At 44.1% G+C, this 14,358-nt stretch overlaps 1 protein-coding gene across 2 annotated transcripts; it reads left to right on the plus strand.

The window, feature by feature from the left end:
• Positions 1-5,458: 5,458 nt before the first annotated feature.
• Positions 5,459-9,751, plus strand: MRPS23 (mitochondrial ribosomal protein S23). 2 transcript variants are annotated; one of them, XM_043531109.1, is made up of 5 exons: positions 5,459-5,625; positions 6,238-6,414; positions 7,796-7,873; positions 7,981-8,104; positions 9,266-9,751. In XM_043531109.1, exons 1-5 carry the CDS (start codon positions 5,474-5,476, stop codon positions 9,419-9,421), a joined length of 687 nt encoding a protein of 228 aa, XP_043387044.1. In that variant the 5' UTR covers positions 5,459-5,473; the 3' UTR covers positions 9,422-9,751. The 2 variants fall into 2 exon arrangements, with proteins under 2 accessions (XP_043387044.1, XP_027675991.2); XM_027820190.3 differs by having other exon boundaries at positions 5,603-5,797.
• The last annotated feature ends 4,607 nt before the right edge of the window (positions 9,752-14,358 follow it).

Here is a 14,358-nt window from a genome sequence, read left to right on the forward strand (position 1 = left end):
GATCCTTGGATGCAAAGTGAAAAGGAGTACTTGTGGCACCTTAGAGACTAACCAATTTATTTGAGCATAAATAAAATGCAAAGTGTTAGACAAAGTATTATTTATTACCTTAATTTTAAAAAGCATGAGGCTGAAAAACTGAAAGCTTCAGCTGAAAAGCTGAAAAAGTGAGTGCAAACTTCCTATTGCAGCAAGTAATTTTCATCATTAATCCACCAACACTGCAGTTATAAATAGTGGAAAATTGGAGCTTTACAAATGAATTTAAAGGGTTAGTGCCTGCTAACTGCTTAGTGTGGCCATGAATACAGTCCTGGACAGCTATTTGTAGTTTCCTTTTTTATTCTCTGTCTCTAATGGGGGGAGTTTGTTCCTCTGCGAAGAGTGAATTGAGATGATAAAATGGTCCCCAACTAAAACTCTGCATCCAAATCACTCAACGCTAAAGGTGGTTTTGGATCTGGATCCAATTTTGTTGCTTGAGGACAATCTCTAAGATAGATTTATTGCCTCTTGTGTTTATAATATTTGAAGATAGATTGAATGTCTTGTGTCTGAAATTACCAAGTGTATTTTTCACATTGACCTATCCATAATTAGAGGGAAACAGAGGAATGTATCTAATAAATACAGATTACTTCTTGATTTCCATTTCTTGGAAGTCAGGTTCCTGGAAATATTGTAACAGTGAGAAGGTTATTGATGCACAGCAGATAACCTTGGTATAGCTGTGAAATCTATAAACGAAATAAAATTAAATTAAAAAAGGAAAATCAGGCTGGGTAAGCCAGCAGCTGACAGGCTAAATGTTACATCTGCTGCCACACGGTGGAAACATAAGGTACCACCTGTCCTTGAGAAAATACCCCATAACAGCCAGGCCTGATTCTCTGTGGACTAGCCCCTGGGGTGGTCATTTTATACCTGTGCAAAGAGCGTGTGAAATGCTACTATTTGATACCCATGTGCGAAGAGGGTGAGAAAGGATAAGTGACAACGCAAGCTGTAGAGCAACCGAGAACCTGGCCTTTTAGTTTAGATCCCCAGGCTTAACCGTTGTCCAAAGTTGTCCTTAAACTGGAGCAATGAACAGCTGTCCTCAACTGTAATAGAGAGGTGTGGCCTGTAGAATCCACAGGTCCTTGTATGTGCTGCTCTAGCTTGATCCTAGCATTGAAGTAGGCAGGCCTTTGTAGACACAATGGTCCCTTCTGGCCTTTAGTACCAATGAGACTCTGACTCCATAGGTCTCACCTCTATAATGCAACAAAGACAAGAACAGCCTCTGGGTACTCTGGAGATACATGCGGCCTCTAATTCAGTTATTTACCCTCTCCAGGCCTCAGTTTCCCTCTCTGTAATCGGGGACTTACTGATGTCCTAAGGCAGGGTAAGTATTAACAAACACATAGCTGAGTGCACTCAGATCCTCATATGGAGGGAAACATCTAGCTAGGGCAAATGCAAAGTATTATTTGGATGGGGGGAGTGTGGAGTGAGAGAGCAGGAGGAAGTGAGCTGCAGCCTCAGCAAGGCTACATGATTCTGAAGCCATCTGGGCTTTATTCTTAGACATATGGTATAAGCTTAAGGACTTTAATTTGTGTAAGTTGCTAGACATATGGATGCTGTACTCTTGCACTCTCAGATGAGCTTTCTTCCTAAGGGAAAGATTTAATGCCTGTCACAGTTACTGATCATTCACTCTCTCATCCTTTTGTAAGAAACAGATAAAAATTATATAGGTGTCCCTCTTCCCAGGACTGCAGCTGCCCCTCAGCTTGGATGTCCTCCTTCATCATCCACCAGCTGAGATAGGAGTCTGACCAGGCTAAGGCAAAACAGATTAAACAAATCAGTCATATACTAGGCATGTCAAACAGGCCTTAGTACATTTTTACACGGGTTTGGTGGGTGTAATGTGGTTACGACTGTTTTGCTTCAAGTCTGGGATTTTGCTATCAACATTGAAAACCCAGACACTTCATTGTCTTCACTGACAATAATTCTTAAGGCCAAGAGTTTTGGAAGTGTGAGCCTATTTAGGCATCCAAATAAGTGGCCTGATTTTCAAAGGTGCTGCCTGTCACAGTGTAAGGGTAACTGCACCTGTCTCCCCTGCCTCCATGGTCCACATCGGGAGTGCCTGGTCTGGTCTCAGGTTTCTAGCTGTCACCTGCCTCTGGCAATGTTCCTTCTAATTTTTGACAGGCCATGTGCACAAAAAATTTCTTCTGTGCAAATTTTTGCACACGTGGTGTTTCTCCATGTGCGCGGGGTTTAGGATCTGTGTGTGTGCACACACAGCTTAGAGGGAACAGTGGTCTCTGGGTAGGGACCCTTGTCCCACTAGCCTCTGGCTGGGGTTTTTAAGGCTGCACAGCCCTCTGCCTTACACTGTGATAGTCTCAGTAAGCTAGTGTGCCTAAAGGCCAGCACCTGGGCTTTGCTTTCTCTCCCAGGGCTATGAACAGCATACTGCCAGCAGTTACAAGTTATCACCCAGCTCTATCTAAGCAAGCATCTTTATTCCTAAGGTAAAAGCAGAGAGAACGATAATAAAAACAATACACAGAATTACTCACACACTAAACACGCCAGGAATTACCTATCATTTTATGGGATCCTAGTAGGCCAAAGTCTTCGCAACCCTTCCACAGAAGGTCCTGTCTGTTTGCTGGATCAAAAAGAAGATCCTGGGTCACTTCAAGCTTGTCCTTTTATACCAAAAGCCCTTTTCTTTGTCTCCTAGTCTCTGGAAAACCCATCTTGAAACAGTATATGCAAACCAGTCCGGAGACGGTATCTCTCTAGAGTTGTCTCAGTGACTCACCTTCATCAACCCCCTCTGTTTTTTGTTCCTGTAGCAGCTGTGATAACCCTCCCCCATGGAGTAGAACACAATCATACATAAACCATTCATAACTAATACGATATTGTACATAGCTATCGCATGGGATTACAGTATCTGTCATGCTGCCCCCCCAGGAGCTTGTGTTGATTTCAAGTGCTGAACACTGGGCGCTCAGCCCTTTTTGAAAATGAGGCCTGAAAATGGAGGATGGGATTATCCAAAGGGTTCAGCATCAGCCTAACTCTGAAATCAGTGGAGCTCCCTATGGGCTTATGGCTCTATCTGCACCGATCCCAGGGCAGGGACTAAAAATTGCACCAACCCGTTTTCACGTCTAAATTTTGACACACCTGGTGCTGCTGATTTTGTGATTGCAAACTGTGTTTTCCAATCCATCTCTCCTTGTTTCTCATGCAGATTCAAGTAAGTATATGTGTGTGTGTGTGTGTGGAAAATGCAAAAGTGCAACTTTAGGGGCCAGGCCTCTGAAAATTTGCTGCATTTGATTTCCATTGGCATGTCCTCTTTTAACCGTCAAGCACTCCAGGGGACAAGCTGAATAGCCTAAGGAAATGGCAATTACCAGGCATTGCTGGCAATAGATAAAGTACTAGAATAATGCAACACTTAGTGTAATGTTCAGTCATTCATAGGACTGTGCCTGGGCTCCTCACTGCATGAATTGCCATTGCCAAAGAAATCGCCCTACGTTGTAAGAATGATTTATTTGCAACACCACAATGTTCTCAAAGACAGTGTTGTAATAGGGGAAGGGTGTCACTTCATCCTCACCCCCAATAAAAGACACTGTTTAGACATGAAAGCGCTTTTTGTGTAATGGAAGGGTGATCAAGGCAAGGTAAGGTGTGACTGAAATTATATTCCCTGAGGGAGATATTTCAGGATGTTTAATCATAGGCGCAAAATGTAATTAGAAACAAATCACAACGTTGACTAGCAACAAGCCACAGCCAGGCTATTTTTAGACTGCCAGAGAAATCGTATCAGCCCATATGTAGAGGGGCTGCAAAACTGGCAGAAGTCCTCTTGGGAATATCCCTCTTAACAAGGGTTCCAAAACAGCCCTGTGTCAGACCCCTTTCTGCCGTCAGTATAGTGGCATGCAGGGAGCATAGGGATATGTTGGGGGACAATGTGACCATTACCTCCTGCTATTCAGAGCTGCTGCTTCTGGAGCTGTTATACTTTGCACATGGGGCCATTCCGCTCTGGGGTCAGCCCCAGAGTCTATCATGTCTTCCCTTTGGTTCGTGCATTGAATTCAGCTTAGCCAGAATTAGGGATCATCCTTTCTGAGAGCAGCCCAGTCCTACAACGGCAAGCCCTCCATCCTTTCTGTTACCACTCAGTAGTTCTCTGTTCTCCAGGGGATCATTCTGGCCATAGCTTGAGCCTGTTTTTGCAAGTGGCAGCAGTGCATGCTGCATGGCTTGTTCCAACTGTCTGATGAAGGGATTAGTTTAAAGAGCTTGTGTGTGCAGGATCCGAAATAATGTGTGCACTGGATCAGAAGTTGTGTGTGCAAGATAAGAAATCTTGCCATATCAAATGGGCTTCTGGCCAGTTGGGATCATTTAAAACAGAGAGAGTTGGCATCTAAGCAAGGAGATTTCCTGGGGAAGCAGAAGGGGCTGGCACATGTGACCATCCCCAAATGCCACGTGGCATCCATAGGAGCTGGGCCTGGATTGTGCCGGCTGTTGGGTTTGGGTTTGGGGGTTTCTTTGTGGCATGACAATGCATGGCTAGTGTTGCCAATCCTCCAGGATTGCCCAGGAGTCTCCAGGAATTAAGGATGAATCTTTAATTAAAGATTACGATTTTCATGCACGTTGTAAGGAGAGTGGTCACTTTGGATAGGCTATTACCAGCAGGAGAGTGAGTTTGTGTGTGTGGTTTTTGGAGGGGGGTGAGGGGGTGAGAGAACCTGGATTTGTGCAGGAAATGGCCCACCTTGATTATCATACACATTGTGAAGCGAGTGGTCACTTTGGATGGGCTATTACCAGCAGGAGAGTGAGTTTGTGGGGGGGTGGGGGGGGGCGGAGGGTGAGAAAACCTGGATTTGTGCTGGAAATGGCCCAACCTGATGATCACTTTAGATAAGCTATTACCAGCAGGAGAGTGGGGTGGGAGGAGGTATTGTTTCATGGTCTCTGTGTGTATATAATGTCTTCTGCAGCTTCCACAGTATGCATCCGATGAAGTGAGCAGTAGCTCACGAAAGCTCATGCTCAAATAAATTGGTTAGTCTCTAAGGTGCCCCAAGTACTCCTTTTCTTTTTGCGAATACAGACTAACACGGCTGTTACTCTGAAACCTATCATGTGATGAAACCGCAGGCTCTCGGAATACGTCCAGCCAAAACTGGCAACCCTGTGCACCATAGGGCGCGAGGCTGGCTGGGCAGCCTGCAGGCTCAGCTCCTCCGTGCCCAGAGCACAGGGGGTAGCGCCACAAGCTTGGGTGCCATGGCCGTGCTGGGGCGTGGTGTGCCTGGGTCACAGCCTGCCACGGCCTGGGGTGCCCTCGAAAGTGGGGCTGTCTCTTTAAATAAGGGATCGCAGCAGCCTCCCCATCGGCTGGGGAGCTCGGGGAATGCCCTCAGCCGGGCTCTGGCATCGGCTGCTTCTGCCTGGTTCATCAATCCGCCTCGGGCTCTGCTCAGCCATTGGCTGCCTCTGCCTGGCTCCTGGAGCCATCTCGGGAATCCTCTCGGCCACAGGCTATGTGGGCCTGACACCCGCTCGGTCAGGCGGCCGGTCGCTCACTTCCGCTTCCGGGTGAAAGTGCGGGCCGGGGCCTGCTGGCGGGGAGGTGGTTGTTAGGAGCCGCGGTTGCTAGGGGCGGCCTAGGGCGGACGTGGGGCAGCAGCAGCATGGCGGGGAGCCGGCTGGAGAAGCTGGGGACTGTGTTCACCCGGTACGGGGTCACCGGGGGCGGGACTGGGGAAGTTTCCTGGGGGCTGCTACGGGCAGGTCCCAACTGCCTGGGGTGTGAGAGGGCAGGTTCTTCCCCCTCCCCGCTACCAGGCTGTCTGGCCTGTGGGGTCCCTGTTGACAGGCTCCACCTCCCTCCCGTGCGGGGAAAGGGGCTGTTCCCTCGGGGGTGTCGGTTGGGGTCGGGGAGGTGGGCGAAGGGGCTGGAGGAGGGCTGGTGCCCCTCGAACTGATAAATGTGTGTGTGGGGGTACTGTGCTTGTAGGTAGGAGCTATAGGAGGGCAGGTGCCCCAGTGCAGCACGGGTTCCCACAGGCAGGTTGTTTCCCTTCTCTCTTGGGCCTTTCAGCGGGCCTGATTTTCACCTTTTTCCCAACTCACGTTCTTTCTCCTCCCTTAGCGTCTCTCTCTCTCTTCCCCCAGGACACGGGATCTGCTGCGGTCCAGGGTGCTGGCTGAGGCGCAGAAGCCCTTGTGGTTCGATGTGTATGCCGCTTTCCCTCCACTGAGGGAGCCCATCTACCGGGAGCCCCGTCAGCGCTATGGCAAAGCGAAGGATGTCATCCCTCCCCTTCTGTACCAAGAGGATGAGATCCGAGCGTGAGTTCTGCCGTTGCCTTCCATCTCTTTCAAGTTTTCCTGTAGCACAGACACAGTATTATCTATGCCAGGGGTGGCCAAACCGTGGCTCATGCAGCTCTTTTACAGTTAAAGTGCTGCTCAAGGAGCCCCCTACGCTGTCCTCCCATTCTCCACCTACGGGGGGCGAGGGAGAAGCTCGGGACCTCTGCATTGTTGGGGGGTAGGGGCTTCTGCCCAGTGGGGAGGAGGGTCTCGGGGCTTCAGCCATGCAGGGCGTGCCTGCTGGGGTTTGGGGCTTAAGCCGGGGGTGGCCAAATCCCAGCAGGTTAAGCTCCAAACCCTGGGAGGTGCCTCCTGTGGGACTGAAGCCCCAAGCTCCAGCGTGCTGGCCCCGACTCTCAAACTTCTGAAGATTGTCGTATTCCACTTAGAGTGTCAGTGAGTTCTGATCTATGCCCTAAAACACGCAGGAGAGGTTTCAGTTTCCCTTTGAAATTTGCAGTACGCTGCAGAGGGTGGCACTAACAGCTATCCAACAGATGGACCTATCTGTCACACCTTACTAAAGCCATTGCTCCTATGTGGAACTTATTTATTTGTTTAGAATCTTTAAAAGTGTCTCTTCCATGTTTGAGGCATATGTTGAAATTTGTTTTAAATGATAGATTAGGAGAAAAATACAACAGCTCTTTAACCATTGTTTACCTCTGGGATATTTAATTAACTCTTATGTGCTTAGCTGTTCATTTGTACAATAGTGAAATTGTTGCCCATGATCCTGCAGTCTTGCGTTTGTGGATGTATGTGTTTATAATCACTGAAGTAGACTTGAAAATGATCACTTTAGATCAAGTCTAGTTTACAGTGGGAAACAAGCATCTACAACACCACTTCAACCACCTGGAGCTCTTGTGAAGCGCTTTGTGTCAACAGAATGCTTGTAACAGTTAATAAGTGTTCAAGAACTAGTATAGTTGCATTTATTCTGCGTATCAGTGGCCACAAGGTCTTGTTTAAAGCAGGGTCCTGGGAGCAAGGGCCCCCCAGGTTTTATCCCTGTCATGGTTATTAATCTGTTTTGTGACCTTTGGCAAGCCATTTTACCTTTCTGTGCTTCAGTTAACCCATCTTTTAAAAAGTAATAATATTTCTGTGCCTCACAGGTGTGTAGTATGGATTTAAAAGTGCGTGTTAAAGTACTTTTGAGATGTTTGAATGAAAAACAATCTATAAATGTAAAATATAGTGAGTGGGAAGAGAAGTAGTCAAGGAAATCATCTTTGCTCTATCCTAAACTAACTGTTCTCTGGCTTCACAAGTTCATTAACATCTCTGCCAGAACTTATCACCTATACACGGATTAATGAGAAATTCAAACTGTATTTATTTTATTGAATAGGACATTTTATGAAGCATATGGGAATGGTCCAAAAGCCTTTGAACTGTCACGATTAAACTTTAAATCCACCTGCCAGAGGTAAGCTTCATGTTAGAATTAAGCTAGAATTAGCTCTTCAGTTTGTTTAATGGAATAAAATGTTTTGTTGCTACTGTTTGGTAAGTAACAAACATCTTGAATTCTAGGTTTGTTGAGAAATTCAATGAACTGCAAAAAGAAGGAAAAATTGAGCCGGAAAAATTGTTTGAAGAAACAGGAAAGCAGCTTTTAGCAGAGGGGATCATTCTACGAAGAAAAGGAACAGCAAATGTATGCATTATTTAAAAAAAAACAAAAACAAAAAAAACCTCAGAAAGGTGGCTGGTAAATTGATACAGAACCACTTTTTAGGTCACTAGTTTATATGCATCCCAAGTCATTAGTGACAAAGGCATTACTGTTTTGTGGCACCTAGGTAAATTGACAGGAATTGGGCCCCCTTCTTGGAAGTTTCAGCAGAAAAGTCAAGAATTGAGTCAGACATGGAAAATTAACTCCCCTCTCTGCCATAGAAGTGGTCATACCATGTCAAGGTTGTACATTTCTGGGACAGAGAAGGAAACTTGCACTGTGGCTGATGGAGGATTTCAATATCCAGGTCTGTCAAGCCAGCACCTTTCACAAACAGAGCATGTAAAGAACAATAAGGGTTATTCTGTCACTTTGATATATACATTTACATACTAATCCGCTTCAGGGGAAAATATTTTCACTATTCTTAATTTATAAAAAATATTTCTCCTAGTATCCCACAGTAGTTTAAAGATAACACATTTTATAATAGGGTAGATTTATTTTTTAAACGTGTCCATTCCTATTACATTAAGTGCATGCGGTGCTTGTAAAAGGTAGCAGCATTGAAATAAGTGATATTTGTGGTACAGTAAAAGAATATTCTTATGGCAGTGTGCATGATATTGTTATAGAATACAACATATAGTATATAACTGGGATATAATTATGACTGGTAAACTGAGCACAAGCACTGTTTTTCCTCTGCAAAAGTTGCGGAGGAGGGAGAAGGATGTGGTTCAAGTTAAAGCGTAGTAGGAAGAAGAAGAAAAATTGTTGCTGGGTGAAGAAAAATTGGAAAGATGAGAAATTCAGTTTAGTTGTGACATTTCTCTCTCTCTTTTTTTTTTTTTTTAAGTCAGTGTTTCCCAGATCCCTGACAGGTGGTGACCCCTTTCCACTTACATTTTCTGCTTCTCACATTTAGTGCCTTGAATCTCCTCATTCCTTAACTCAGACTAAGATGATAGTAAATTATAGCCTTGATGTTTTATTTCTTCAAGTGTCTATGCATTGGGCTCTTCTGAGGCACACACTGGGACCACAGCTTTCTCTTTGACTTTTCATGAAACCCTTGGGGGGAAAGTCGGGACTCTTTGTAACTGTACATTATGGTGATCATCTTCCTGTAAACTGTAGGTAGCACAACAGACTCTTCAAGAGGCCAAAACCAGGGATCTTGTGTTAGAAATGAATCTTCAAACCATGTTGGAGGAGAGACAGGAACAGAAGCAAGACCAGGAGGAGGAGCATCTCGAATCAGCAGACATGCAGAAGGAAAATCCCTTGTCCTAACTGTTCTACGTTTCTCAGCTCTATTGTCTTGGCATGTGTTGTAACATGTTTATGGCCTTTGGCATTCAACAGTTCAATGGTCCAAACTGTACAGACTCTTTGACAACAGGCTACTTGCTCCAGGGGGCATGGTTTAGTTGTCCAGCATTGATGCCTGTTATCCTGTGCAGGACACTTAACTCATCTGCCTCAATTTCCACATCTGTCAAGTGGGAATAATTCTTTACATTACAAAGATGTTGAGGATTATTTTCCTGAATTGCGCTCTGAGATGAAAAATGTATTAGAGATAATAATGGCTTAGACAATTAAACCTTTTAATTAAACATACACCCTCGTCAAATGTGTCATTTCTTTGTTGCGGTGGGGCTTATCTTCTCACATCGGATAGGATAAATGGTTTTGTGACTGTCTCATCATTGTTAAATATGCAGTTCTTCTCTTACTGTAGAAATGGTATATGCTATGTAGCCTGACCTGCTGTAATATCTGCATAAAACAGCGACTGTCATCTTTTAAATTTTAGTAGAGAAGGCCTACTTTTTAACTGTATATATTGAACAGGGCATCTGTTAGTCTTCTAGATACATTCTCCTGCTTCTCTACTTTCTTTATGCATAATCTGCTAAACCATAACAATACCCGTAAATGTAATCTTGCAGTGGCCCTTGCTGTAACTCTGTAAGGCAGTTGATAACCATCTGTGAAGTGAAAGGTCAAGATTACACATAGTTATTTGCATAGACAAAGAGGCACGAGCTTTTAGTGAAATAGTCTGGGGGAAAGAGGAGTCTCTTGGCTTTGGGGATGGGAGGTGGGGAAGAGAGAAATTATGAAGACAACTATGGAGTTGTACTGAAGATTAACCAATCAGCTAACAATTGTATTCAGAAAATGTCTGATCAGTATTTGTTAACGTCCACTGTTTACAATTAGGGGTTTTGCGTTTCAATGTAAACCAAAAACAATTACTCAAACACCTATACTATGTATTTTAACAATCAGTTTTAAAAAATAAGCATTAGACATCCCTTCCATCCCCTAGAAAATGGCAATATTCCTTTAAAGGGATTTTCAATGTGTTTCATGCCTGGGTAATCTGTGCTTTTTCCTGTTAGTGAACTGAAACACATAGAACATTATCACCTGTAGCAGCAGTGCTATAAGCAATTTTTTTCTCATATGCTGACTGTGTGTAGTTTAGCAACACAGGATGCAAACAGGAAATGGGGTTTAAAATGCTTTTGAGTGTAAACTCTTGTATGTTTCATTTCTTTTGAAAAAACTGCATTCTGCTCAAATTGATGTAGCCACAGTAGAATGGGTGAAACTACACCAAGAATTTTCAGCACTGCTGTAAAGTTCACCTGTAAAGTTAGATGGCATAGTTGTAAAAAAAAAATTACACTACCATTTCTAAGGTTGTTTCTGCTAGGCCACTTGTAGAAAAAGTGCTAGTATAAACAGCTGAGAAGGTCATGGGCTCATCAAGAGAGGGACCAATAGTTCTGCATCTCCTGCAATGCAGTGTTGTCTCCACTGTCCTGGTCTGGACCCTTGTTAAGGTGTTTATCGAGACATTTTATTTTGAATGTTCTCCCATTTGCATTTATTGCTGTGGAAGATGTTCCTAACCTGTAAATAATTAGATGCAGTTTCCAAATGAAAACATTAGAGTGAGTCATGAAGCGAAATCGCATACAGTATAACTATTCATGTGTTAGATTACATGGTCTCCTGTTTAGTTTCTCTCAGTTACTTCTGTAACAAATTGCTAAACTTAGAAATGAGAGGACGTTTTTTCTTTTCTAATGGGTGCTATCGCAAGGTACGGCCTTGTATCTAATCAAGCTTTGCTCTCTGCCCCATCCATCCTTCTAAATCATTATGAGCGATAAAGATGTCTGATTGCAAATTCAGGGCTAGATTAAAACCTCACAATCTGCCCTGAGTATGTAGCTCTATGGCCCCAGGAGCAGACAAGAGAAGCAATGAAGGCTCAGTCAGTATTACTCCCCCACTTCTCTGCGGGAGAGGGGAATTTATTTTAGCCCATTTTGAGGAGCAGTCGGTTCCCACTGTGCCCCTGACCAGCTGCTCTGGCCAGTCAGTGGTGGGAGGGGAGCCAAGGTCTCTCTCATTTCCTGCACCCTCTGCCTCATCCCCACCCATGTGCTCACAGTAGGGAGTAGCAGGTGAGTAGTCCTGGCTCTCTTCCCCATGGTTAGAGTCACAATCTGAGGAGGAGATTAAGGGAGTCATTACTTCCCTTTTCTCCCTGCATGACTGAGTAATGGCTATACCTATCCAGCCCCTACCAATCAGTTTTGATAATTGTACATAAGAAAGGATCTATTACAACGTGCTCTTCTGTACTGTTGCTGCGTTAGATTAGGAGTGCTACATGTAGCTGAAACTTGATTCGTAAACTAAACTGCTATGACGTGGAAGATAGGAGATGTGTATGATAAGAGCGTCATTTGGTTTCACAGTAGCAGCCGTGAGCTGTAGCTCATGAAAGCTTATGCTCAAATAAATTTGTTAGTCTCTAAGGTGCTACAAGTACTCCTTTTCTTTTAGTGTCATTTGGCTGTCAGATTTGTGATCAGTGACATTTGACACTGTGCCATATTCTAATATCATATAACCATAGGTCTGCAGCTGTATAATTCAGTGGAGTTCATGTGTGCTATTATTCTGAAGTGGGTAATATGGCCCAATTAACTGGAAAGATTAGAAATGGATAAGTGAGTGCACATGTTAAATGAGCAGGCAGGGGTCAGGTCTCCCTGGTGATGAGGGAAATAGTTGGCCCTTGCATGGCATAGATAGGGAAATTGCTTTTAGGTAGCTTGCAGTGTAGAAATAGCCTTTGGAGTCTATAGCAGTTTGTTGGCTGACCTCCATATTGAGGCTTCTTCCAGCTGAGTAGCTCTAGACACAAGCAGTTGGGGTTGTTCTACTGCATTGAGGATTTGTTTGGGCTGATAGGTAATGGGGAATCTGGGGTTCAGCCAGCAGTAAAAGACATGAAGTTAAGTATTTTGTACAATCGAGAGAAAATACTGTTGAGAACAGAGCTCCATTTTTTTATACTTAACACTTGATGGATGCATTTGCCGTGCTCAGACTCAAACGTCAGTCACTGTGACCTTAGAGGAGCTCAACTATTTTAATTAAAAGGTTCTGAGCGAAAGCCTGGGGTGAGCTATTTATTATTTATCAAGCATTTACCTTCCTGCAGTTAGCAAAAGGTCAGTAGCTTCATCCGAAGCTTTGGGTTTTTGTTAGGAGCTTAGATGAAAAAGATATGCAATCAATCACTCCTACTTTGGGCATGTGTGTATGCAGGTCACTACTAATAATTATTTTGGCTTTTAGGACTTTGTACCACCAACTCGTGCAGTGAGTGTGTGTCACTCATTGAGGTATATTTCCACAAAAACAAACACCAGCTTGTGATTACGGTTAGTAATGAGATATTGATTGTTTGCAAATGTCGCTGTGGAAAGCTTGGTTGGCATCTCTCATGTTCACTTGGCTTCTATCCACTAGATGGAGCTGAAGCATTTTCGCTATTTCCAGGGGTCTAGGTTTACGTTAGCTTCCTTTTATACTATTGCAAGTTTTGAGAAAGTCTGTGTGAGTTCACTGTGGAAGTTTCAGAGAATCTAGGGATCCAAAGGAGCAAAGTCCCCATAAGCACGTCCGTTTATTTTATTGCACAGTAGATAGTTGTGTAAAGGGGAGGAAAACTAATTTTTTGGTACTTCTTTTAGTGAATACGTGCAACAATGACAATGTTTCCTCTCATCTCTCTCCTCTCCATGCATTTTCATTGTATTCCTCATTGCCCGAGAGCCTTAATTAGTGTGCATAAAGTAATTTCAGATACACCGCTGAAAATTGCTCTTCATGTGCATTGTAGTAGTATTAACATTGGCCCTGCCTCTTTATTTTTGTTACTGCAGTCTCATACTAGCACCGAAAAAGCAAAACATCCATCAAAAAGAATCCCTCCGTGTTCCCTATGATCTGGTGCCTGTAGGGATATTTAACTGTTGTAATCAGAACTGGAGATGATGTAATAATAGAGGTTCTAGCTGAACTTGGACATGAGAAGCTAAATTGCATTGTCTGATCCACTTAATCTACCGCCTAACAACTGTGGTGTTCTGAGAAAGGCCTCTCTTGGTTTTATGTAAAAGGAGCAGATGTGACCTTGTCATTTGCCCTTCACAGGACAAAATCATGCATTCAAATAATTTCCTTATGCCTGGCAAACCTGGCTTCCGGTATTGTGACACTCATTAATGACTGGAGCCAGGCTTTAGCTGCCTCGGAATCCTACACCCCATTATAGAGCAGCCATCTGACCTTTGCTGAGGTAAATTGCTGACCTCTTTCTTCCTGAAAGCTAACCAAAGGGAGTTCATGTAGCAGCCCATCTGCCTCCCATGCTCCACCATGGCTGCTGAGCTACTTTAAGTAACAGTATATGCCAGTGTGTTGATTACTAGGCTCTTTGCTCCCAGCGGCATCCAGAAATCCTATTTTCAAGCAATAGGAACTGGGGGTGCTCTGCCTCTCTGACAATAAGTTTCCAGGTTACTCGAGTTGGGTACCCAAAGCCACTGGCCATGCTTGACATTTTTGGCCTGAGGGATTTGCCCAAGGTCACACAGGAAGTTATTAGCAGAGCCTGGATTAGAACCTACAAATCCTGACTCCCAACATTGCCCGCTTTAATGACTTGACCACATGCTCCCTAGAATAGACATTGTATCCAGGTTGCTCGTTTGCTATAATGGTATGAGCAGTAAGGTAAGTGATGCAAATATACTATAGGTCTAGCACTATGCCAGGAAGGGAGATTTCTGTATGTCCACACTGTCTGACTGTAAATGCACTGAGCCCCATTTTCTATCTTGGCATGT

This window comes from Chelonia mydas, chromosome 17 (assembly GCF_015237465.2).
Source record: "Chelonia mydas isolate rCheMyd1 chromosome 17, rCheMyd1.pri.v2, whole genome shotgun sequence".
Taxonomy (NCBI): Eukaryota; Metazoa; Chordata; order Testudines; family Cheloniidae; genus Chelonia; species Chelonia mydas.